A 27,016-nucleotide genomic window follows, 5' to 3' on the forward strand; every position below is an offset into this window, starting at 1 on the left:
TTGGATATCAATACGCTAAAGAAATGTCCACACACACAATATCTCGTGAATGGGTTACAAGACTGCCAATGCAATTACAAAAATACATACCAGTACAATGACATGACTCTTTTTCAAAACAGCCAGCACCAGGTAATGTCACTGTCAGAGATTTATATGAGCAGAGGGAGCTTGAGGGAGGGGGTAAAATAAAAAGCGACTGATCCAGTCTGGAGTGTAACCGCACCTACAATTTCCAGCGTGCTATGATATACGGATCTACCTGCAATCTACAGATTAGATTCAACTGCTCCTCATCATGGATTTGTCCGAGAACAATTACAAGTAATTCCGGAAGATACCACCGTCTTCCTGAAAGTGAAGGTTCACTGATCTCCTAAAGAACTAGCGCCCCGACGTCGATTACACTCCAGACCGGTCAGCATCGTATTTTCACGCGTGTGGCAACGACTACTATTAATTACACTGGTCAACAGTGAAATCATTACTGACTTGAAAAGGCCCTAATCTGTAGTATTTTGGTGTGCCGAACACGAATATAACCGTGAAAAATTTGTATTGGCTCTCGTTTTGAAGATATTCATATACCTCATTTTCTATGTTTCACTGTGTAAATTTCTCCAGTAGGACTGCAGCAACATCCGGAATAATGATGTAACATTGCATAATACCATCATGCTCACATCATCCACAGTTGATTGCATCATTTTCTGATGCAATGCAATACTAATGCCATGCGGCTGCTGAAGTAAGTTGACGTCAGCAGTGTACTATACATGTGTAGGCCTATTATACTAATGCCAGGCGGCTGCTGAAGCTGACGTAAGCAGTGTACTATATAAAGCCCAATCAGATAGGTTCAGCATTTAAAATATTTTAGACGTTGTGCGAGACAGTTCAAGCTACTGTTACATAAAACTTATTATTTTATCCATTTACGTACAATAAAGAACAGTAATGCCTCGAAAGTGTGTTAATACCGCGAACAATTTTTGCTATATTTGTGGGGAAGTGACATTTGCCAACCAGAAGAAAAGTATCAATTCTCAAGTGAAGAAGGCATATCATCTTTACTTCGGATGCAAGGTTGGTGACCAAGACAAGCCTTGGGCTCCGCATATATGCTGTGCTACATGTACAACACAGCTTTCACAGTGGTTGAATAGCAAAAGGTCATCAATGCCGTTTGCAGTCCCAATGGTGTGGAGAGAGCCAAGCAACCACCTAAATGACTGTTACTTCTGCTTGGTTCCTCCTCTTTCCGGCGGAATAACGAAGCGAAAGAAGTCGAGAATAGTCTACCCAAACATTCCGTCTGCATTGAGACCAGTTCCACATGGTGAGGGACTTCCTATTCCAGAACCTCCAGCAGAATATTCTCTTGATTCATCTGACGAAGACAAAGGTGAGTCGACCTGTTCTTCTCCTGGTCCATCAGCATGCAGTGATCCAGATTTTCACTGTGGTGCATCATCAACCCCACACAGAATAACACAGGAAGAACTAAATGACCTGATTCGTGATTTGGACTTATCAAAGAACAAGGCAGAATTGCTAGGATCAAGACTCCAACAATGGAATCTTCTAGAGGAAGATGTCACAATTACTGCATATCGAAATCGCCACCAGCAATTGGAGCCTTTCTTCAGAAAGGAAAGTAATCTGATATTCTGTTCCGATATTGAGGGCCTCATGAATGCTTTAAAAATCACTCATGACCCACAAGAATGGAGACTATTTGTGGACTCTTCGAAACTGAGTCTCAAGGCTGTGCTTTTGCACAATGGAAACATTCTTCCATCTATTCCAGTAGCGTATGCTGTCCACATGAAAGAGACATACGATAACTTAAGGCAGCTACTGAATTCCATTGAGTATAACAAGTACAGCTGGCACCTCTGTGGTGATTTGAAGGTAGTTGCCCTTTTAATGGGACTGCAGCAAGGATATACAAAATACATGTGTTTCTTATGCGAGTGGGATAGCCGAGCAAGGGAAATGCACTACATGAGGAAGGAATGGACTCACAGGCAGAATGTAGCCATTGGAGAGAAGAATATCCAACACCCAGCTCTGGTTGAGGCTCAGAAAATCTTGCTACCACCCCTTCACATCAAACTAGGTTTGATGAAGAACTTCGTGAAAGCCATTGACCGGACTTTGCCAGCATTCCGATACCTGCATGAAAAATTATCTCGACTCAGCGAAGCAAAGATTAAAGAGGGAGTTTTTGTGGGTCCTCAGATTCGAGAGCTTTTCAAAGATGACCGGTTCAACAACTTTCTGGAAGGTGACGCGAAACAAGCATGGAATGCTTTTCGCCTAGTTTCTACAAACTTCCTCGGAAATGTTAGGGCAGAAAACTATAAGGAACTAGTAGAAGACATGTTGATGAAGTATAAGAAACTTGGCTGCAATATGTCTCTAAAGATTCACTTCCTTCATTCCCATTTGGATTTCTTTCCTAGCAACTGTGGTATTGTTAGTGATGAACACGGCGAACGTTTTCATCAAGATATCGCAACAATGGAACAAAGATACCAGGGAAAATGGTCCACTACAATGCTGGCTGACTACTGCTGGACACTCCTCAGAGATGCTCCCGAACAGCTGTACAAGAGACAGGCGAAGAAATCTAAGATGTAGTCAATGACTTGATTTTTTATAGGTAGGCTATTACAGTTGACCTTTTACTATTGGAATGCATTTCGTTATGTAAACATTAATTTCTTGCAGATTACAAAAAAACTAGAGCCAATTTTGCAATTTGACTGTCATATTCGTGTTCAGCACATAAAAATTGATAAGAATTGACTAATTTTATTTCAGTAACATGACTTTTGTAAAAATTTGTTGTCCAGTGTTATATCCATGGTAAATTCTCTTCGATTATTATTAGAATACTGCTGCGTTAATATTACTGTGTTACAGCTCACACAGTGGTTATTTTATTGTTATCTTAGTGTCATAATCGTCGACACATCAAGATAGAACTCAGGCTTGTTTTTTGGGGGGTCACTCCGCTGATACCAAGCCAGTTTTTTCTTATTATTATATCATCGATATTTCCCTGAGGTTGTTACTCCGTCCTTGAGACATTTTTGTCACTTTTTATACTGCTAAATAAATTAAATTTGATCATTCGATACATTTATCAATAATTCGAATCGCAATATCAGAAATAGGTATTCCCTGTGATGAATGAATAGTTATATTATAAGTTCGGGTCCAGTACGATGCTGCAGCCGCGAGTGTTTCCTCAACTACATCCATATCGACGACAATAATATCATTCAATACAAGTTTTTGTTTCTCATTTCTTCCAGGAATCGATACATCAATATTTTGTTTACGTGTATCTGCTAAGCGATAGCACTATGCGATATTAATAAGAAGCGACACATGACAGCCTTAATTTTGCCAAAGAAGAAGAAGAAAATATCAACCCTTTTCTCTCTGTGTGTGTGTGTGTGTGCGCGCGCGCGTGCGCGCGCGTGATTTGATGTTGTAATTTAGCTTTTAACAATGTTTCAGTGATATCGCTCCGAATTCTGCAGTGTTCTAGTTTATAGTGACATACAGCGCTGGGGAATCATGCCGCATGTAGCACGATGTACCCAATCAGAGTATCCTAACAACAAGCCGACCAGTCCCAACACTAACCTCTTAATGCTGAGCGCCTAGCGAGGTAGCTGTTAGTATCATTTTTTAAAGTCTTTGATATGACTCGGCACGCTATAAGGGGGTGAGGGAAACGATTGTTGTGCAAATATTGCACATTTCACTCTGCGTCATCTACAAATGTTTGTAATCGATTACTTGATGAATTTCAAATCGGTATTGATATTTCGTTCTACAGTACAACCAAAATTTTGTCAATTATTAAAATCGAAATACCGAACATCTTCTAATGTTTCATTCGTATAGTTATGTTGGCACCATATGACTCCGTTGCAGCAGATGCTGGTAAAGCGTTGGAAGTATCACCCTGTTTTTCGTTTCTAAAGGTCATGGTTTGTGATTTATGTATCCCCCGTTCTCCCAATTGTGGATTTCATATGTGATATTGTTTTATTTGTATTCATTTGTTTTTGTTAAAAAAAAACTTTTTAATTTTATTAATATTTTTTAAAATATTTTTTTATTTTATTTTTTCCGTCAGGGTTGATCTTTGTTTCGTTTCGCCATATATCTGGAGTTGTCCCTGCATGCGGGTTCTGAGTTGTACTCCGTTCCCACTCGGTACGCAGGTCGGTTTCCATTCTCAGGTCAATACTTGCAAACACTAGTGCTTGTGATTGTTTTCTTGCATTGAACCCGACATGCATGAAACATAGGATCGTACTCGTTTTCCCTTTGCGAAAGTTCAGAGTGAAAGTTTCCGCTCCCATCCCCAGTTCGTTATCGTTATTATTTTGGAGTGACTTGCCAAATTCATAAAGTCTGGTGTGGTGCTGTTGGACACACGGTACTATTTATAGGGAAAAAGTGTGAACCAGTCTAGAAATGGGTGAACAAATAATAGCGTATTTACGGGTTTGGTGGTCCATAATTGGTTAATAATGAAAACTAAAATTTTAGTAAAAATATCTTTTCAGAGCTTATCCTATATGTAATTTTTAAAAAAATATAGACAAATTTCTACTGATGCAATTTTAGTATTTTTACAGGCTTGACTCAGCAGTACTCAATAATGAAATCAGCACCTGATTCATTTGGTGCAGAATCAATAACGTGTTTTATGCAGTGTAAATAAACAAAATGCCGCGGCTCATGTGGTGTTCTCCACACACATGCTTGTACCAAGGTTAGATGTGCATGGAGAATAATAGGTCTCATCATCAGCACCCAGAAGTTTTAAGTAATTGAATTTTGAATATGATAGTGTTTACATATGTTTACTATTGGAGTTGAATTAGTACCGTGAGTCCTGTTTGTGTCTTCGTTTTGCGGAGTGCAACGCAGGGAGTATACGAAGCAGAGAACCAGACTACCGCCAGACGCAGTCAGTATATTTCTCCTGCAGCCCAATGTACATGCAAACATTTAGGAGAGATAAGCATTGTACACACATCTGAATCAGCTCCGATAAGAACATTGTACGAGTGAATCAGTGAAAAACAGAATCTACAGAAGGACTCGGAAGGTATGTGGCATGTATCTGAAATTATTAAGACATGCGTCAACGCCACTGTGTTTGCGACTGATCATAACCTGTGTAGAATCATACCCAGGTTCGTTACAGGGTCGCACTTAAAATATCCATTATTGAAAGCAGATGTTTAAGTTATAGTTTAATAACTTTGCGCGGGGGTGAGGGGTAGAGGGGTGCTTAAAGATGAAAGATGGAGGAGACGTATTTCTTCTGATAAAACGTATGATGTGTTACATTTGAACACCATTCACACAGCTGCAATAATCATGCTTTCCTTTTTATGTATGGAATAAATTCCTACTTCAGAGAAATGTTGCAGCTCTTCAGATATTTTAGTCTGTACTGTTCATTCAAAATTTAACAACACAAGCACAATGCTTATGTCAGGCAAATTGCGCAGTCTCAGTCATTTGGATCACATTTCTCACGTTAATTTAGATCTGAAATTACTATCACAGAAAATAACTGTGAGTTAATTTATGTGATCACATTGCTCAACAAATCTGATAGTCCTACAATAAAACGTATCACATGTTTTCTATGTTTTAGTGCTACGTCTTACTACCCACATAACGGTTTTGTATAGCATGTTCCGAAATCGTTTGACATCGTAACGAGTAGTCAATGATTCAGGAATATCTCATACACTTGATAGCCCATATCGACACTCTTCCACAAATTGATATGTAGATAATATATTTACTGTGCTGTTTTTATCATGGTGGAATAAAAATCTGACACTAGCAAATGGACGCATTCTCATGTTCCGTTGACATACATTTGAATTTATTGAAATGCAACGGTGGTCAAGGAATGCCGAAATATGTCCAAGTAGGTTCATGTGTGGGTTATATTTCTTGAACAAAACGAAACGTTGCTTACAGTTTCAATAGGCATAGTATATTTTTATTCGTTTCGTTAAAGAATAATATTTCAACTTAACACGATTTCTGCATTACCTGCTTCGATCAGCCAAATGATATGTAGGCCAACGAAACTTGACAACAGGTCCTTTTCTTTTGTAAGAATTTAATTTATTAGAGAAAAGACATCAGATTCAGTAAAGTCTGACTAAAATATTATGACTTTGTAGAAAAGCGTCGTTATTGTTTGATAGTTGTGTGAGATATTCCTGAAAATTGGACTTTCTTTACGTTGTTAGTTTATATCAAAACACGTTACACAGCACCATTAGTTAGTCCGTAATACCCTAGTGCCCAAAACATACATATCTGCGTCGAGGTCGCACATGCAGGACTATAAATCCGATAGCCCGACACACGGGGCCCGTCTAACAGATCGAGCACCTCCGTTATTCTAAGTGAGGTGCCGTCAAGCTTGTCCAAAAAAAAAAAAAACATTAATGTACCCCGGACAAATTTAATCTCGCTGATGAAAAGTTATTTTAAGGATATTGGCCTGTTGTGACACGGTGTTTCATGCTGAAAATGCGATTTTTACTCCCCAAACCTCATACACGGTCGCGTTTCGAAAACACGATTTTTAATAATCTGCAAAATAGAACCAAAAAGACCATTTTAGTATATGCCCATTACGTATAGCATGTATACATGATAAACAGCCGTGGTTGGAGCTAATGTAAAATATCATCGGGGCACTTTAAAGAAAGGCTAAGCGGTCAGTTATACACCGCCATTTCATGTGTTAACTAGCTGGCAGTAGTTAATGTGATGTGTTAAATACATCGGTGGGTTAACTGATTGTGCTAAACTGCATGCACGTTTCTTACTGTGTGTGTAAATGGTAAGCAGACTTGGTTGGAGCTGGTGTGAAACGAACATTTGAACATTTTAAGCAGGGGAACAGGACAGGCATAAACCACCATTTTCACGTTTTACTTAACTGTCTGACTATAGCTAATGTTCTGTGTTTGAAAACGGCGGTGGTTGAGCCCATTGAGCTAATTGCATAGGCAATGATCTTCACCAAGTGGAACAACCCATTTTTGAAGGCGAGTTTGGAAGCAAAGCGCAGCAAAATCACCGTTGATGGACTTTTACTTTGTGAAGAACAACAGCAACATAATATGGGTGTGTTCATTTAGTGCCAATATCATCAAAATAATTCATTCCTGTGTGTACTATATTTGTCGAAATATGAGCACCACCTGTATGTAACATATTAGACACGCTGAAATGAATATTCAGATTGGTTCTCTTTATCTTACTCTCGTTTCAATGCTAGTTAGCTATGAAACTGACTGAATGACAATAATACGAAATACAGTAATAAGCACACGCTTGTGTTTGCATTAATCGTTAGCAACCGTACCGGACAGAAACGTTTATTACTGCTGTATTACCTTAGTAACCTGTAAAGCCCGCCCCCCCCCCCCCCCCCCCGTTAAAGAACATATTAAACCTTCTCCCCCAATGAAATAGTTGGTCCCGAAAGTGGTGTATATTTATTATTTTTCAATAAAGACAAGCATATCTCGTGATCATAGAGCATGAGATACAGTTTTGACAATGCTAACATAATCGTCCAGAATAACTTAGTTGTTGTCAGGATTCATGGGAATCCAGCAGAGACGTCTTGGAATACCAGTACCATCCAGTCTATAGTGAGTGTAGAGATGAACACTAATGACACTTGCATTATCTTCAAACGTCCTACTGAACAGTGTACATTTGAAGTGTAGCAATTGAAGCTTGGTGTGACGAATACTGTTAAAAAAGGGGACATTTTGGGCATATGGAAAATGTAGTCAGGATTTGTGGAATTTGAGTCAGGGCTTGGATTCTTTTTTAAAGTTACCAGCCCATGGCCTGTTTCTAATTTGTTAAAATATTTTATTTTTTATTTTTATTTTTTGTATTTGAGCACTGGATCATTTAGGGAAAATCTCATCTAAAGACAAACTGGTGGTAAGTTGTGGGGGTTAATAGAGCGACCCCAGATACGGTTTTATGGATGTACCCACTTTCATTTTAATTTTAGGTTGCGATGCCATGTTTAATGAAATCTTCAAACTGCCTAACTGTATAAATAATCTTGGAATATTACAAATGGCCACTCTGTAACGCTAATTCAAACACGCACGATATGATGCCAGTCCAGTTGTGGTCGAGTCATAAAAACTTTACTTTCTAGTAAATCCAGCATTAAGACTTTAAAACTTTATTAAAAAAACATCTGGCCGATGATTTTGATTTATGTGTGTGTGTTTTAGAGTTTTAACGTAGCTTTAAAAAATTTTCAGTCATATCGCATCGATATATGCAGTGTATCAGTTTATAGTGATGTCTAGCACTGGGACATCCTTCTTTACTAGCCAAGGTTCCGATATGATAACCCTACTTACATCTTGGCGGATCGAACATATATATTTGTGCTTTGTCCTCGCAACATCTATTGGATTTCGTGAGTTGCCTCCCTTAGTATGCAATTTCAACTAACAAATAGCGCGTGGTATTTTTGGATGTTTAACATCGTAAGTATGACTATCCACCAGAGGAAATCTATTAAAGTTGTACGTGTGTGAAAGGTTTTTGTGTAAACACAGACCGGCACTGGAAAAGTGCTTATTTATCAGTCCATTCAATTTGTGTGCTCCCCTCGTCTCGATCATGTAGGAACCGTGTTCAGATTTGAACAAATTAATTTTGATTAGATGAGGTAAGAGGAATGGCATTTAATTGTACAAGGAAACAAACTTGATGTGATTGCTCCGTGTGTTGAAAACACCTTAGGTGTATCAAATGCATATTTCCTGACTGTTTCTTTATTTTTAGTAGCATTTAAAATATATTAATAATCAAAATAAGCGAGCAATCCATACAATTTATGAAATGTAGCAGATGACAGGTATTTGTGATAAAGGTGATAAATAATTGCAGCTCAACGCAGAAACATCTCTACAAAGTCGAGAGATTACCTGCCATTTCTAATGGAAAAATACGCTTCATTTAAACAGTGCTGGGGAATAAATGGCGGTCTTTATTAGTGCTATAGTAGACTAGTATGTATACAGCGCCAAGCTCGCCCACTGACATCACAAGCCCTCGCATACGTAACTAGCTTTTAACAAAAAGTAGCAAGTTTGCGAAGAGGTCGCATTTGGGTGGTAATTACATAGTAGCTATATGGCCTGATCTAGTGAATGCGTTTGCGTCAGGTGCACGTAGAAGGTTTGACGAATTAAGTTTATAACATTTTGGTAAACCTTTAACTGACACCTCCGTCTGTGTATGTAAAGACAGCTCCGAAACCAATGAAGATTTGTTATGTTCAATGTGTCGGTTATGTTAATCAAAGACCATTATTACTGGAACTCTACGAAATGGTTATATCCCAACAATGCCTCGGCTGTTTGCTGTATATATGATACATTGTTTTCATCTTCTTTTCTTTTTTCTTCTTTTTGTTTTCTTCTCTCTTTGATCTTCTTCATGTATCGCCATTATACTAGTTTTCTCTTATTTTTCCTTTTATCCATTATCTATTTTCTATATCGCTAAAACGTTGTTAGAACATTTTTCAGATTCCATTGTCATTGTTGGCAATAAATGGAAAATGTTTATCACATCATAAGCCGAATAAACAGTTGATAAGGAAGGTAGATAATGGTTTTGTTTTTGTAGTATGAAGAAACGATGCAGTGCTAATTATGTTCATTTTTCCCGCTCACTTCCACTACGTTTCAGCTCATTTGCAAAGAAATCATATATGACAAATTTCAAAAGAATGTTTATTAATGGCGATAATAAGGCATTATATCGTAATTTGAATATCATGGTTTGAGTTTACAACGATAGGTTTTTACTAATGATACTAATTTAGCACCAAAAAAAAATAAATAGAGTTGGAAGTATTAAGTTCAACGTTCAACCGTGTGGCATTTTAACAAGTAGACCTACATGTAACGCTTTTAAATACATTTAACTAGGTCAAAGTGAATCAAGTATTTCAATGATAACGATTAACATGGTTTGCATCGCGTTGAGACTAATCCCATGTTTATGTTTAAGGTGAAATTGTACCACAAAAGAGCAATCGGTAAAAGTTCGCATTCATCTGAGTTCCAATTGAAATTAAGATGCATTATTTTGATAGACTTTAAGTGCAAATACTTTAGAAGTCTTCTCTTGTAAAGCGTGTAGTGTCATGTATTTATTTCTAGTGAGTCACACAGACGAGCGGAACGTGTTTGGGGAAAGAGGTCAAGGACAATAAACAGCTATAAAGCAGAGTAAAAAAATTAAATGTGAAAGTGCGGCCTGATTGTTTCTGTCAGTTGTAACGTAAACAAAACATTAATTGGAAGTGTAGCCCGATTGTTTCTTTCAAAATTTAACTCTAGCCATGGTATCATTTGTTGCCTCCGCTCTCTCTCTCTCTCTCTCTCTCTCTCTCTCTCTCTCCATTTATGCCGTCGATTCGACCCGAAATACGTGTATAATTGGTCTGACGTCTAAGCGGAAATTTAGTTCACCCTTTCCCTTATTCGGGTCACTCGTTTTCGCTTCTCATTCAAGTCTGTTGTATTTCAAGAAGAAAGCACGCTGTAACAGAGGATTGTTATCAGTTATTATGAGCAGAAACTGGTGATACATACTAACCACGTGAATCATTTCCTTATTTTGGTGTCATGACAATAAACAATGGTTACTTTCCCCTCCACCTACCCATTCTTTGTCTATCTCAGTGTTTTCCTCGATACCATCGATTAGAAATACACATTAACTGGTCTGAAGTTTATGCGGAAATTCGGTTTGCCGTTTCACCGTGTTAGTCGAATTTACTTTTTGTTTATTTGTTCTAAAAGTAAACATTTTGTAACATTGAATTGTTTTCAATTATTAACAACACAAAATGTGTGATTTATACACCTCTGCTCCTCCGTCTCTTTCTGTCTTTGTCTTTGTTTCTGTCTCCATTGTACATGCTATTTTTCTTTATAATATTCGCTAATCATATATATATATATATATATATATATATATATATATATATATATATATATATATATATATATATATATATATTTATTTGCACATACTGAAAACCTGCGAACAAAAATATCTACAGTGGGGAGGGTTCGAGGTGCCCAGGGAGAATGTTATTGGCGCCCCTTCATTGATATAGAAAACAGTTTTTATGTCAATTACTCCCGCCCCCGGCCAGACTGCTATATATAAATTTTGGGGGCCCCGAGTGGCCCAGTGGTCTAAATCACTCTCCGTTACGGATCACTGCCATCTCACCTCTGTGTGCTTGGGTTCGAGTCCAGGATTCGGTAAATGTGGATATGTGAGAAAGTATGCCAGTAGCTTCTCGTGGGTCGGTGGTTCTTCCCGGGGTTTTCCCGGGTTCTTCCTCCACCATTAATACTGGCCGCCATGCATAGCCTATCGTGTGCTGACAAATGGCGTTAAACCCCACAATAATAACAACAATCTATATAAATTTTGTAAAGAATTGCCCATGTTACTCTAAAGTGAATGTCCATGAAAATTTCTTTTGCAGGATAAAATCTCCAGACCAAGACCACCTTAACCTTTAGCCCCCACCTCCCCCGCATTGAACCAATACTGGGTCCGATGAGAGAAGTTGTCAAAATGATGAATCTGATGAAATCCTCGGTAAATGATTAAAACAGTAAAAACGATGCAATTTCAGCCAGGGATTTGAAAAGCAATACAAATTGTTATTTCAACAAACAAAGTACACACGTAGTTAGAACATCTAATTTGGCAAAATAACCATTTGAAGTGACGATTTAAAGGAGCGATATCAGATGCGATTTAAATAATAATTCAAGAAAGTAATAATAATAATAATAATAATGACTTTTTATAGCGCCTAATCTTTAGAAGCTCTAAGCGCCTTACAACTTTAGACAACATCTATAAGATAAGAACCATAATAATATTATTACAAAAACAAACAACATGAAATTAGAAAAACATTAAAAAATAATAAAAAAACATGCTGAGAATATTTCAGGTAGGAAACATTATTAGGTCTTTAAGTTTGTTCTTGCTGTCGAAATAAGTGAGTTTTGAGAGCCCTCTTGAATGTGATCACTGTGTCTTTGTGTCTCAGTTCAGTGGGCAATTCATTCCACGTTGCTGGGCCCTGGTATGCAAAAGAACGCTGTCCGAATGACTTTGTTTTCATACTTGGAATAATGAGTATACAATTGTCAGAAGATTAGCGTAAGTATCTTGCTGGTGTGTACACATGAGTGAGGTCAGATAGGTATGTTGGACTAGAGTCCGACAGTGAAATGTAGCACAGAGAACAAATTTTGTGTTATAGCAATAATACACGTTGCTAGTTCAGTTTCAAATGAAAAAAGTAACACATGTTTCTATTTCAAGTATAATTTCAAAAATAGTAATATAAGTTGTGAGTTCATGTGCATTTAAAAAGTAATACAAGCTGAGGGGTGGGGTTGAGCTGTTCTGTAATTGATTGAAAATGGTAATATAATTTGCTCATTTAAATAAATCTTCTAAACTCAACATACTCTAATTGATAAAATGTACCTCATCCAAAGGTATTTTTCCAAATATTGTTTTAATGTTATACAAAATAGTTAAGTTATTTAAAATTTTATTCGAGTTCATACTTAAAAGTCTTCGAATTTTATTTAAATATAGTTGTTACAAAAAGCAACTCTCTCAAACAAAATCATGCAACTGAATCATAAATATAATCACAAGACAATTAATAAAACGATGCTCGTTCAAAAAAATCGTATAAATGAATCATATGGACAATACAAAGGAACTTTCTCAAATAAAATCACACAAAATGATAATGACAGTTATTCTCGCTAGCAAAATCGTAAAAAACAAATAATAAAACTAAATAGAGAAATAACTCACTTAAATAAATATTTCATGTACATATATAATAGTTGTTAAAAGGTGACTCAGTCAAACAAAATCATTCAAATAATTATTTCAAAAAAAGTCAAACAAATAAATTATTACAATAAATGTAAAAATCACTTATCCAGACAATATCATATAAAAAAAATCACACAAAATGATAATAAATGTTACTCTCACAAACAAAATCATATAATTGAATCATCAAGAAAAATTAAAAGTATCTTTCTCAAACAAATCATGCATATAAATCGATAAGATAATTTTTAAAGTCACTCACGCAAATACAATAATATAAATAACTGATGAATGTATTCAAAACCAATAACAAGAAGCGCGTTCAAACAACAAAATGACAGTAATAATAATAATAAAATTTCCTCTCATAAATAAATTCATAGTATAAATAGGCAATAATATTTTTTCTATCTCAATAAAATTAGAAGGGTACTAAAACCGGAAAATAAAACAATCAATACTCACAAAACCTATAAAAACAACAGCATCGAGACCCAGGATAGTTTATATCTTCACAGCGCAGGACGAGGCTTATATTTATCCCAAAAATTGGGAATGCCATTTCTTTTACGACACCATTCGCGTCCGAGTATTTTGCGACAAGCAAAAACGATCTGAAGGTGCCAAATTTGGTTCTGAAGTACCGGCCTCCTGCCACTACAAACTGCTCTACAAGTCTGGCATCAAAACCTTTTGAGTAACATTCTCACCGATAACCATGCGGCCTTTCGGTTGTCAGCCATGACTTGTGAATTGGCCTTACAAACATTGCCTTGAAAAAAAATATTTTACGAGTCTGATGAAAGAGGCCAAGACCATAAGCAAAAGGTCATGCATGACGTTTGTGAAAGAATACGTAAACCGATCTTCGCTTCCACGCTTTATTTTTTCCCCATCTGTTGATGGTTGATGGTACTGCTGCCAACGGTTTTTTGTGCTCCAGAGGATCTGTTTCCAGCATTGCTTCATCCTTGACGGCGGCACCCCTTTTATAACCGTGACGCTCCCAATCGGCAAGTTGCGGCGACGCGTCTCGGTCAGGCTCTGTCTCCTAGTGGCGTTGTCAAGGTACTCCGCCACTGGCTGAGAGAGGCAGTTAACCGTAGTGGTAACATGGTATTGGGATCGAACTCCTGCATTTCGTTCTAATGCTGTTGTCGGATAAGCGTTCTCATAGGAAAGTCTGTCGGTACCGGTAAAGATTCCTTGCCCTAAGTTACGCGAAATTCTAACAGTTGTTTCTCCCTAGGCCGATCAGTCAGCCCTTCACCCGTGACATTATTGATTTGTGGTTATGGGGCAGATATCACCGATTCATTAAAACATGCAAAAATCAACTGCAGAAAATTTCCAACAGTCGTTGTCAACTGGAAGTCTCCATAACGAGTCGACTACACAAAATTTTGCTCTGATCAACCAACGACTGAAAACAATAACTTGACAATTGCATGACTTTTTCTTGTTTTACATATACATAACTTCTTCACTAAGCGAAAGGCCGAACATTAATATTCGATCTCTGAGTTACTCGAAACGTAACCTGAAATCGCATTAAAAGAAACATACTAATCGTGCTCTTCCACCACATTGCTTTAACATTTACAATGAAAGGTATCGCAACATAGTGGAACGATTCCTTCTCGGTTATTCCATGGTAAAATAGCAGCTCCAGTGAATATTTCACACAGAAAGGCACAACCAAACAACACTTCTTGCTCTCTAAATACGGTATACCCATCCGCCTGTTATATGATGGGGCCTTACTTTAACTGGGTGGTACTACCAGTCAACATTGACTAAGCGTAAAAGTTCTTGGAGCAAATATGACTTCCTTTACACGAGTGGCAGGGATCGAACTGTCTCACTTTTGTAGCTCACGCAGCAGACATATATGACATTGACTGCTATGTTATATTGATGTTCCTCCACCTTTATGCAGACATTGCAATTGCATTATTTGACAATGCTGTCTTAAGCACGTCCTGTCGCATTTTCAACCAAATACACTCGTTGTTACCTCGTGGAATTTTGCTATTAGTGGTTCTTATCTAATTATATGCATCTTATATGCGGAGACAAATAATGGTTACACATTTCTATAAAAAAAAAACAATATTCTTCAATTAACGGGGTGGGGAAGAGGAACGGCATTTTTCTGTTTACGAGCGGAATAGTTTTTGTTCCTCTCCCACCTCTTTCTTGAGAAGAGTTGTCAGTCTGCTGAAATTGTTTGGCGGGAATTGTTTTCTTTTTTTCTTTTTTCCGCGGCTTTTGTCCCATATGTCCTCTGAGAGCGTTGATTCGGGAGAAATTTAGGAGGTTGAACCGTTCATGTTTTTATGATGAAACGTTGTGGGACCCTACAGCTTGTTTGTAACGTGTCCCTCCTAGTAAGAGGGGTGGAAACTTGGATTTGGCTGGCGTTATCTAGAGGTTGACCTCCCTCGATATTATAGCCCGGCGGGAGCGAAAGAAGAATAAAATTTCAACAGCGAACTGAGCCAGTATACTGGGAAGAAATAAGTGCCCCCTTTGACAAGAAAATGACAAATTTAATCAGAACAAACTAATAACTGCAATTCCAATTCAAGTTAAATTTTATCAATAGAATTTAACAGGAGTGTCCAATTGGGATTTATTTCATCATCATAACGAGAGGTGAAACGAGCGCAATGTCCACGATTGATCTGCATCACTTTTTTCTCTTGACCGTATATCAACGTCTCTTAGTTCATCCTTCCTAAGCTCTATGCTTTGTCCCTTCACGGACTTCTTGGTCCTTTTATACTGACCTCGTCCTTGTTTTCCTCGGACTTCTGTTTTCATAATGTCCCGTCTCTCTCCCAGAAAGCTGTTCCTTAAAGGACCAAATTACCCCTAAATGTCTATATACCCCACTCTCTAGACGTAAATACAATTCCCTAATGTTACTCAGAGCATGTTGGCTATCCACACACTGCGCAAATTCTGACTTAGTACAATAGGACATTGACCTCTCTTCCACCGGCAGGTCTTAAATTACCACATGAGCGTCTATCGAATATTACTGTATTCTTTTACATAGGCTACTACATGTTCGATTACTAGTGCATGAAATTCACAAATTGTAACTCAAAACAATCCTTAACATACCAGATTATTCAAACATTACAAAATTAGATATAACTAGGCAATTATCGTTAACTCACGAAAATCTATATCGTCCTAACAAACAAAGGAAGTTATTTCATATAACCCTATGAAATCCTACATATATGAACATGTAATCAATTCTACCAATGAAATAATTACTGTAAAATTAAAAGGTAAATTGCAAACAATTCTAGCATCAACCCTTTCCAAGAAATTGAATAAAAATAAATTGCATAACAACTCTAGCATAATATGGAACCTATTCATAGCAAACACATTTGCATAAACAAACAATCAAATAATAGTATATTACCTGAAACTAAAATTGCGTACCTTATTGATGTTCTCTTTCAGAACTTGTTCGTCCTAGCACTAAAACCTGTCTTTCTGTCTACAAGACGACCCCTGGTACATTTCTTGTTTAACGAGGAAAGCACTATTCTCTTTAGGCCTCTCACGGAGTCAAGACTACACTTTCTCTTTCAGGAAATTTAAGACTAAAGAATTTCGACTAAGGTTGTCACTTTAAAGTCTGATTGCTTTTAAAGTGTACGCCGTAATTTATTCTGCCCAATCGTAGGCAGCGGTCAATAATTTTACCCAAAGAAATAATTTATTTCATCAGATTAGACAGCTCAAAATTTGTGAACTACGGTTCGCAACAATTTCCCTTTGACAAAATCATAAGTGAGCTCATCTGAAAAAGAAATCCGTTCAATTGTGATGTTTTTTTTACTTGATATGTTTGTACGCTCTACTGTGTGCGCATCAAAATTAAATAGTTTGCTAAAATGAAACTAACCGTATCACATAATATATATGATATTATTTACTTGTGTCGTATGATGCGTATTATATAAAAACTTGTGATTGGTCAGCTCTGAGTTGTAATGGACAGGTGGGAGGAGCATTCTCCATGCCTATTTGGCTTAATTGTACTTCAATGACACCTATCGAGGGCATTCAAATTAAGCGGCTGGTGCTAAGAGAATGGTTGGAAAGGTAGCAGAAAGCTCATTTCAATTTTTAGCCTTAGCGGGATAAATTATTGATTTTATTTACTTAAAATAAATCACATTTTTCGAAGGTAAAAATGTTGCCGCCGTCTATATTAAATTTCTCCATTCCTCCAATCTAACTTAAGATTTAGTAAAATGGCTATCCGACATAGAAATTTATTTGAAATAATCAAGATATTAGGTTTAAACGACGTTTAAACATTCATACTAGAATTAAGAGGTTACACCCCTTAATTAAGTTAACGCAGTCGCTCGTAATTCCGATCTTTTTCCGGAGTGCTCTAAAGGCAGTGATAAGATATATGCGAGGAATTCCGTTAGTGACTTATCTAATAACAACAACATTCGCACGTGGCGCACAAATTGATTCGAGTGGGAATTAAGATAGACAGGCCGCTGTTTGTAAGCGGATGTGAGAAGAAAAAGAGTGCATTAGGTAAGAATAAGACTCGGGTGAATTATGGTGATCAGCTGGGGCGCTGGAATATACAACGAAGGGAGAACTTGGGGTGAAAACATTCCGACATAGCATGGTGTTAGCCTCTTATGTTTGCAACAGTAACTCATCAGATCTTGTGTGCCAGCTTTCGACTGAATATCGGTCGACCCACTGATATCGCCGATCAACATCGGATTAATTCGTACACATGTGGAAAATGGCAGGGTATCTCAATTCGAGGGAGTCATTACATGGCTCATAGTGTGATGAATCGTCGGTAGTATCTGGTTTTAAAGGAACCCAGCGATGTTTTGGACTATTATATTTCTAGATTCAGTATTAGATGGGTTGGCATATACGACTGTTCGCACATAATGGCGGCATTGGGGCTTCAGACTAAACTATTTTTCATAACCTACTGGTATTTTCTGATGCTAATTTATATTGTTGATTACGCGAAGTTTTCTTGAGCTAAGTAGAATTGAAATAAGATTAAATGCATGATTTTGTTTATGCTAAATTGAATATTATCCCACAACCTAAAATATATTTGCCTAAGCTCATTTATATACATGCTTGAACTAAAATTTGCCTGCCTCCATTACACTGTCGACCGCTCCGAGGGCCTAATCATTAGAGCGTTCGCCACTGATGTGGGAGGTCGTGGATTCGAATCCCGGTCGATTCATATCAGAGACTTCAAAATGGTACTCAACGTTACCTCGCTCGGTGCTCAGGATTAAGAGGTTAGTGTTAGGGCTGGTCGGTCTGGTGTCAGGATAATGTGATTGGGTTTGACATCCAGCTACATGTCTGCGGCATGATGTTAGACATCAATAACAACTGCCACACTGCAGACAGCAAAACTAATAAAGCTATGTTAAAAATCCAAATCACACACACACACACACACACACACACACACACACACCATTACAATCACTGAGAGCAATATTAGATTGTCAATTTGAAGAGGACAGTATCATGTACTTATACTGCATTTAAAAGTTATAACTCTGCTGCAACTAGACTTAAAACGTTATCCTGTCATAAGAGGTGCCTTTTCCCTGGCGTCTGTTAAAATCAAATCATAAAAAAAGATAGAAAATTTGGTCGAAATAGAAATTAAGAGCATTTAAAATGTATGAGGAGATTCGACTTTTTTTTTAAGAAGCAAGATAGAATATTTAGCTCCGTATGGGCTTGCGCAATTGATACTGGTGTAGCTATACTAGCCAACCATAATTGTTTGAGCAATCTTTCCTGTTAGCCCTTTCGGTAACCTAGTTATCTCCCTTGAAACACTCTATTGTATTAGTTACTTACTACATCTGGTCTGGACTGTTTCAGTAACAAGTGTACTTAGTTTCACTTATCAAGAAAAATTGTGCGAGCTTTATCCTATATTACAGTCTTAAAATGACATATAGATGTTTCAACTGCTTTTTCGTACTTGTTCTTTAATTTTTTTAAAAATCGTCTTTTCCGTAAATAAAAGAATTGTTTTAACTCCGAGTTGTGTTTTTATTGTATCAGCACTTATCGAACTTATCTTAATTGATACTGGACCATGTACATAATGTTCACGATCAACAAAACGTACCACTCCTACTTTAAAGTGGAAATGTTATCTGAAACAAATGACTTAATATGTGTTTAGTAGACCTCCTATTACAAAATGTTGGCTTCAACACTTTCCACTGAACGCAGATTCACGGACACCGATAACTAATTTTAATTCCAGTTTACCATGATGTTAATCTTTGGTCAAATTATTTTAGTTTTATGGTTAATCCAGAATATCACGCTCACTTTCTATGTACGATATACCCAGGAAGGATCTTATAACACAACGAAATGATATCCCGAGGGCCTTATTGTTGAGAGAAATGTCTTTGTAGATTCCCACTATAAAACTTCCAGTCGGTGTGATATTTCTGTAAATATCAAATAATGTTTGTGCGCAAAGGCGATAAAATGAGAATGGTTTTAGACTGAAGGCTACTCATGCATACAGTGTACTCATACGAAGATTTTTCTCGAAAAAAAAACACACGTTAATATGTTGCGGTAATTATTTCATGCACTTAACGGTCTTCATTATTTAATAAGCCACACTAGTTAGTTGCCTGTGACATAAAATACAATTTTATTTTCATAATAATTATTCATCATCTGCAGCTTTTTTCTTGAAACCTCGTGCACATGTATAGTTATCTCGCAATCACCATTTTCAAGATTGGACGTATTTGTTTTAATTTGGGAGCATGCTGTAATGAAAATTTGGTAATATTCTACAGGAAAGAATGAAAGCTTCCTTTTCAAACATCACGATATATTCACAAGAAGTATTTCGGTTACTGTTTATATATGTAGTGTGTATCTTAAACTCGACACGAGTCTGACAAAGAGAGGCAACATGCGATCGTTACAAGGATTATTATTAGTTGCTATCAAAAAGTGGAGAAAAAAATGTTTCTCAAAACATCATTCAGCGTCATTGAACATGTTTCCAGAAATTCTGAGCCAGTTAAATTATAATAAACTAATCAGTGGGGGTGGGGTGGGGGGATAAAGAGGAGAAAATTGAGACGTTTGTAGAGGCAATACCCCTTCAGTTTAAGGACAACCCCCAAGACATTAATATTGGTACATCCTTTACAAGTAACAATTTCACTGAAGCAGTGTGTATTCCTATCTGATATAAAACGGTAAATAATTTAGGTCTTAACGATGTATGCAGTTTATATGGTTCCTACACATGAAACTAAAAGATGGCTACCTGAGAGAGTACAGCTGAAAACGAAAACGAGAAAGCCTGCGTTACCTTACAAACCTTTTAAACTTAACCTTAAAACATATTAAACAAGTTTTATTTGAATTTGCATCACGATTTAAGTTTTTCATAGGTTAATTGCCCATCAAAGGACGGAAATTTAAAAAAGTTAATACATAAATAAAAATAAAATTGGGATGAGTAAGTTTCAAAACCTCATAAATTTAGATGCAGTCGCGAGTTATTATTATTATTATTATTATTATTATTATTATTATTATACCTCAAAAATCGATGTCTTTTTTCTTTGCTTTTGTTTCCGCCTTAAAATTTCACAAAGGCATAAGCAGGTAAGTCCTTGAAATCTCGAAGTATTCATAAGTTGCGTTTAGTATTAAATTCTTACTCGCCAATGAAGAATACTGTAGCAAGAATACTGTAGCAAGTATACTGTCGCAAGAATACTGTAGCAAGTATACTGTCGCAAGAATACTGTAGCAAGCATACTGTAGAAATAATACTGTAGAAAGTATACTGTAGCAAGTATACTGTAGAAAGAATACTGTAGCAAGTATACTGTAGAAAGAATACTGTAACAAGTATACTGTAGCAAGTATACTGTAGAAAGAATACTGTAGAAAGTATACTGTAGCAAGTATACTGTAGAAAGAATACTGTAGCAAGTATACTGTAGAAAGAATAATATGATAATTTTAAGATCAGATTCAATCAAATCTGCTTTACTGCCACTGCACGATTTTCATTCTCTTTATTTCGTCTAAGGCATCATGTAGCATAATACTGTCTAATATGCATTTTTTTCACGATCTCCAATTATTTCAGATAGAAGAGACTCATGGCAGAACGCATTTTTGTCCTCGCTGTATCTTGCTTGCAGTTGATGTCGGTTTCGTCACAGAAAGGCACCACTACACAAACACAAGGTGACGTTTTTTCTAAATAGTATGTGCATGTTTGTGTGTGTGTGTGTGTGTGTGTGTGTGTGTGTGTGTGTGTGGTGTGAGAGAGAGAGAGAGAGAGAGAGAGAGAGAGAGAGGTGGTGTTGGTTGTTTGTGGTTCTAAAGTTTGGGACTTAATAATAGATCGAGAAGCACAAAATAAATAATACATTATTTATTCATTTGGAACAATAGATCTTCACTGTGAGTTCTTGATAAAAGTCATCACAAGTCAGTACTTTTTTTTTGATCAAAAGACCAGTCAGAAGAGCTCAGCTGAAACCTGTACTTGGCATGCATTACGAAGTGTGTGTGTGTGTGTGTGTGTGTGCGCGCGCGCGCGTGCGCCTACCTGCTCATGTCTCTGCGTGTTTGTGTAAAAGAGGTTTGGTGAATATACGGTCTGTTTTAATTCTGAGTTTAGAAGCATTTAATATAACTATTGTAACCACAATATGTCGTATTATAAGGACAATGAATGGAAAATGAGAGTACGAGGAATTTAAAACAACGACATAACGAGATAGGAAATATCTTTGCGTCTTTTTATTCAATATTTACTTACAGACACAAAAGCTTGATTAGTTGTCTTCATTACAGGACCAAAAATTTTGTTTCTTGGGGCCGGAATGGCTGGAATCTCTGCAGCCAAAGCTTTGCACGATAAAGGTTATACTAACTTCATCATTCTGGAGGGGTCAAACAGAGTCGGTGGACGCATGAAGGAAGTTAGAATCGGTGCTTTCACTGTTGAGGGAGGGGCGGCTTGGATCCATGCTGGTGGGACTAACCCATTACACCTGATCGCTGACAAATTTAATCTCTCATACGTCACATCAGACTATGAGGACTACATTGTTCGGGATAACAAGGGACAGGATGTCACAAACGAATTCGATAAACGCCATGACAACAGTTTCGATCCAGCTTTTAAGTTTTACAAGAGTTACACACAGGAGGCTCGAGATAAACATAAATCAGATTTTACGATACGCAGTGCTTTATTAATGGGAGGATGGCATCCAAGATCTGCTGTTGACGATGTAATTGAATTCTTTAACATAGATAATTCATATTCTTACGCTCCTGAAGCCATATCCGGGTTGCACGCTTATTTTGATGATCCTTATGAAGAATTCAACACAACAGACGACTTGACAGTCAAAGATAATCGAGGATACTCGCATATTATTAGAAGTTTGCTTAGTGAATTTTTACCAGATGAAGACAAAAGACTGCGTTTGAATGAGGTAGTTACAGACATTGAACAAAAAGATGGAGGCATCGTTGTACACACCAAAAACAATGTGACTTACTCTGCTGACTACGTTATTGTGACCTTCAGTATAGGTGTCCTGCAGCATGATGACGTTCGCTTTAATCCGCCCCTACCTTTTTGGAAACGAGAGGCGATAAATCAGTTTCAACAGGCTCTTCTAATGCACATTTACGTTCAGTTTGCCGAGAAATTTTGGGACGATCACGAGTTTTTATTATACGCCAGTGAAAAGAGGAACTACTACAACATATGGCAGAATGTTGATAAGACTCTTCCAGGATCCAGAATATTGCAAGTGTCTGTGGTTGGTGATGAAGTGAGACGGTTAGAGAGGTTGAACGACACTGAGATAATACGTGAATTACTGTCTGTGCTTACGGTCATGTACCGTGGCCGCATAATTCCTCAACCCGTCGCCTACGCCATTCCAAGGTGGTACTCAGATCCTCTATTTCGAGGAGCCTTCTCCAACTGGCCACCTGGATATACATTGGATACCTTCAACGGTCTCCAGGCACCTGTTGACAAGATCTACTTTGCCGGGGATTACGGTGACCGCCTTAATTATGGTTACGTTCACGGTTCATATCTCTCAGCTCTCAAGGTTGCGGAAGATATTGATAAGTGTATCCGTAACCCGAGTTCATGTGTCGCACCGTTCCAACCAAAGTACGATGCGCGTGGATGTACTTATGAAGATGCCACAAATTACAATGCGAAAGCCAAGGAGGACGATGGTAGCTGTGCGTTTGTAAAATGTCCCATTTCCACTTCGGTCTCAATTTACGACAAAAAATATCTTTTTATAATCTCTGCAATTATTTATTATCTTATCCATTAGTTCGTAGTTAATTCGCTATTAGATTTTAATGATCAACGAATCATTTCGACAGAACAATGACTGGATCTATTTACGCAATTGTATATCTTTGCTCAATGAATTTCTGTTTTCAGATAACCCTGGTGTAATACTTGTTCCTTATTTGTGGTTTTTCAAATAAAACATTTAACACTTTTTATTACTTTTTAATACGTTATAGGAGCCAGACATGGAGGGGTTTACTTTTCACGCACACTCGGGTGTCTATAACATTTATCCTTTGTCTTACGTGATACCATCAGCATAATAGGTTAGCTAGTGCACGGACTGAATTGACAAACCAGTACCTGTAACCAGTAAATTCTGTTTCTCACGATCGAGTTGTGTTGCGTATTGCTTAGCATAAGTCATACATATGATGGGTGTGGTGGACAACGGTAGGAAAGATACAGACATTCAGTACTTTCACCATGATGGTGGATGCTGTTTCTATTCAGTGTCACTATCGAAGAATCTATGACTACATTATCACCGAACACCATGAATTGCTACTCTGTACATTTAAAATATTTAATGGTCAGTCGGAGCATCCTGGGTCTCCTCCGTCAAGTCTCAGAAGAAACCAAGGATGAAATTAGAGACTAATTTTGTTTACATTGCACAATAAATGGGGGATAAGGGGTCACGGTTAAAATCAGAAAGTTACACTCAGAATATCGTCGGCCTTTCATGTAAGAACCTATGTGGTAAACGTCGGAAAGAAATCACTAAACGAACAGAAGCAGCAGGGAGAGCGTACTCTACGGCTTCGTTCGGGTTTTTATTTTGGTAAATCATTACTTCTACGCGTATTTGTCCGCTATTGTGCTGCGCAACTGCATATACACATTTATATAGGCTGTTTGTTATTTACCTCGAGATAGTCATGATGTCAGTCTTCCGTCCCTTCTGCTATGTGAACCCAAATCTTCCAACCGTGAGTGAAATCAAGTCCAATATAATCTTTGTACAAGCGAGCAAAACTGAGCGGTCCCTCACATTGTTTGCAGGTACAGTATTTCCCCACGCGTCGGTTGCGAGAATCAGGTCAGTTTTAAGTTAGTGCAGTCACCGGCGTTTGTTATTGTTCTGAAGTATCAAGCAATGGGCGAGAACGCCCTTGGCCCTAAAGTGATGTTTTGGTTCTTGTTGTGCTTGTTGTAGTGAGTCAGTGGGGAGGATAGAAAGAAAGGTGACAAAGAGTATGGTGTCTCAACCAAAAACGTTTATCGAGACCAATCGATACCTCGATCTGGGGTCATGTCAATTTATCGTGACAAATCCATGACGAATGCATTGCGCTTGTGAGAAAAAGTGTTTTAAATTTGTTTATATCCATGTCATGGTAAAACCAAGTCGGATAAATATTTTGTAGTGTGTGTGTATCAACCCCTTTAAAGATCACCAAAAGGTTGCAGTTATCTCTGATCACTTTATAGGTATTTGGGTATATCGCTGAGTAACATATATAATATCGATGTTTCCTCGTGTGCCTCGAGAAAATATCCAAGCTGGATTTGCTTGTATACCTAATATCGCATCGTCGTGTACTACGAAATTATTGATATCCCCGTTGAGATCATCTTCCGACGGATTCTCATCGATATCAGTAATAAATTCAATATTATCATTCCCGCCCGATTTATCGGCTGCAATCTCCTTTGCATTATCATTAAAATCCTAAAGAACATCAAATCATTGCTGATCATTTGTAGATGACGCGACTAAATATAACGTATCCCACGTAAGCCATCTCATTATCATGTTGAATAATAATTGAGTCTCCCCAGACCCAGATGGCATTATAATAATTGCTCGAATAGAGACTGGCAATGCTGGAAGCTGCTTGACAGGTTATATTTCTTGTATCGCCGAGAGGTCAATCACATCAATATAAGTACAAATATAACGAATGATATGAATTTATATTGTGTTCGGTACAAGGGATTTACTGGTACCAGTTAATTAGAGGCGAGAATAAAGAGAAATAAAAGGCGTGCACTTACAGGGAAGTGTGTGAAATGTAGCACCAGAAAATGCAAGTTTATTTCGTCTCCTGAGAAGTCGTTGGTGATATCTCTGCTTCACTTGGAAAATTACTAGGGACTCTATGGGCTAAGTATCTTTGGAATAACATCTTTCTGGATATAATTATCGTGGTCCTGGGACCCGACTTGATATTCGACTCGATGAGTGAAATCAATCCAAACCAGGAGAGTCTCCAGTGAATGCGATTGATCAGGCGTGTCATGTTCACGATATCGTGTAATAAAGACCAGATTTACAACAGCGACATATTGCAGACGTGAAATTGATACACACGCTGAAGTCAGTAAAAATATAAATCTGCGAGAATATCTAACTCATTAGTTGGTATGTTCAGCGATGATATGCAAGTTAGTGTTAAGGGCTGGATATTTAATCGACCGATAATTATTATAATGATGGAGTGCATATATTATAGCCTCAAATTATACTGGGGGGGGTAGAGCTGCAATTAGTAAGCTTGCTGACGCTGCAAGTGTTACACGTGCTGCAGGTGCAGATTGGTTAGGACGAAATGAAATGTGGCAACTTCATCTACCACTCCCTAAACACATTTAATATCGGCATTTTTATGTCAGTACCCGCTGTGAAGTTCATTAGGCCGATATTTTGTTTTTACCCCATGATATTATTAAAACACGTCGACGTCATCGAACCGCTAGCGGATCACGTACCTATAACTATGCATTCAATGTTGTTGACGTTGCAAGTAGGTGCAAATAAACAGAACCGTTATTCGCTAAAATCGCCACCGAAGCTGCCTCTGAGTTTTTATAACATCGAAACCAGACAAGGGCACATTGCGTTACACGTGATCATGCAATCACTGTTGCTGAGAGTGCAATTTAATCGAACAATTGATGAGTGCTTATTTGGATATCAAGACATTTGCACACAAACAAGATCTCGTGAATGGGTTACAAAACTGCCAAGTGTGATAGCCGCATTAAATAATGAAAGTACACGTGGAATTTCTATGAAACCCATCAATGCAATCACAAAAAACATACCAGTACAACGACATGACTCTGTTTTGAAGACAATAAGTACTACGTAATGTTACTGTCAGATACTTATATGAGTATGGAGAGATGGGGGGGGGGGGGGTTAAAATAAAAGCGACTGATCCAGTCTGGAGTGTAACCGCACATAAACGTCCCAGCGTGGTAAGATCTACGAGTAGACCTGCAATCTACAGATTAGATTGAACCTCTTCTCAACGTGTATTTGTCCGAGGACAATTGCAAGTAATTCCTGAAGATAGTCAATTAACACCGTCTTCACGAAAGTGAAGGTTCACTGACCCCTAAAATAGCTAGCGCCAGAAGTCGATTACACTCCAGACATGTAAGCATCATATTGTCACGTGTATGGCCACGACTACTATTATTTCTATCGACGGTAAATTGTCTTGGATTATTATTCGAACACTGCTGCGTAAACATTACTGCGTTACAGCTCGCAAGGTGATT

General features: G+C 37.6%; 1 protein-coding gene across 3 annotated transcripts; it reads left to right on the forward strand.

Annotated features, from left to right (window-relative positions):
- The first annotated feature begins 4,971 nt into the window (after positions 1-4,971).
- LOC149773707 (uncharacterized) lies at positions 4,972-23,654 on the forward strand. Of its 3 annotated transcripts, none has more exons than XM_089946106.1 (3): positions 4,972-5,146; positions 21,245-21,345; positions 21,961-23,654. In XM_089946106.1, exons 2-3 carry the CDS (start codon positions 21,258-21,260, stop codon positions 23,478-23,480), a joined length of 1,608 nt encoding a protein of 535 aa, XP_089802232.1. In that variant the 5' UTR covers positions 4,972-5,146; positions 21,245-21,257; the 3' UTR covers positions 23,481-23,654. The 3 variants fall into 3 exon arrangements, with proteins under 3 accessions (XP_089802232.1, XP_089802233.1, XP_089802234.1); XM_089946107.1 differs by lacking the exon at positions 4,972-5,146 and adding an exon at positions 17,497-17,622; XM_089946108.1 differs by lacking the exon at positions 4,972-5,146 and adding an exon at positions 17,826-17,850.
- The last annotated feature ends 3,362 nt before the right edge of the window (positions 23,655-27,016 follow it).

Source organism: Sinohyriopsis cumingii, unplaced genomic scaffold (genome assembly GCF_028554795.1).
Source record: "Sinohyriopsis cumingii isolate HCF-2022 unplaced genomic scaffold, ASM2855479v2 utg000622l, whole genome shotgun sequence".
NCBI lineage: Eukaryota > Metazoa > Mollusca > Bivalvia > Unionida > Unionidae > Sinohyriopsis > Sinohyriopsis cumingii.

Excerpts from the sequence above, each read along its gene's own strand:
- LOC149773707 (XM_089946106.1), top strand. The coding sequence starts at position 21,258 with ATGGCAGAACGCATTTTTGTCCTCGCTGTATCTTGCTTGCAGTTGATG. Across the intron at positions 21,346-21,960 it reads CACCACTACACAAACACAAG|GACCAAAAATTTTGTTTCTT; the intron begins GTGACGTTTTTT and ends TCTTCATTACAG.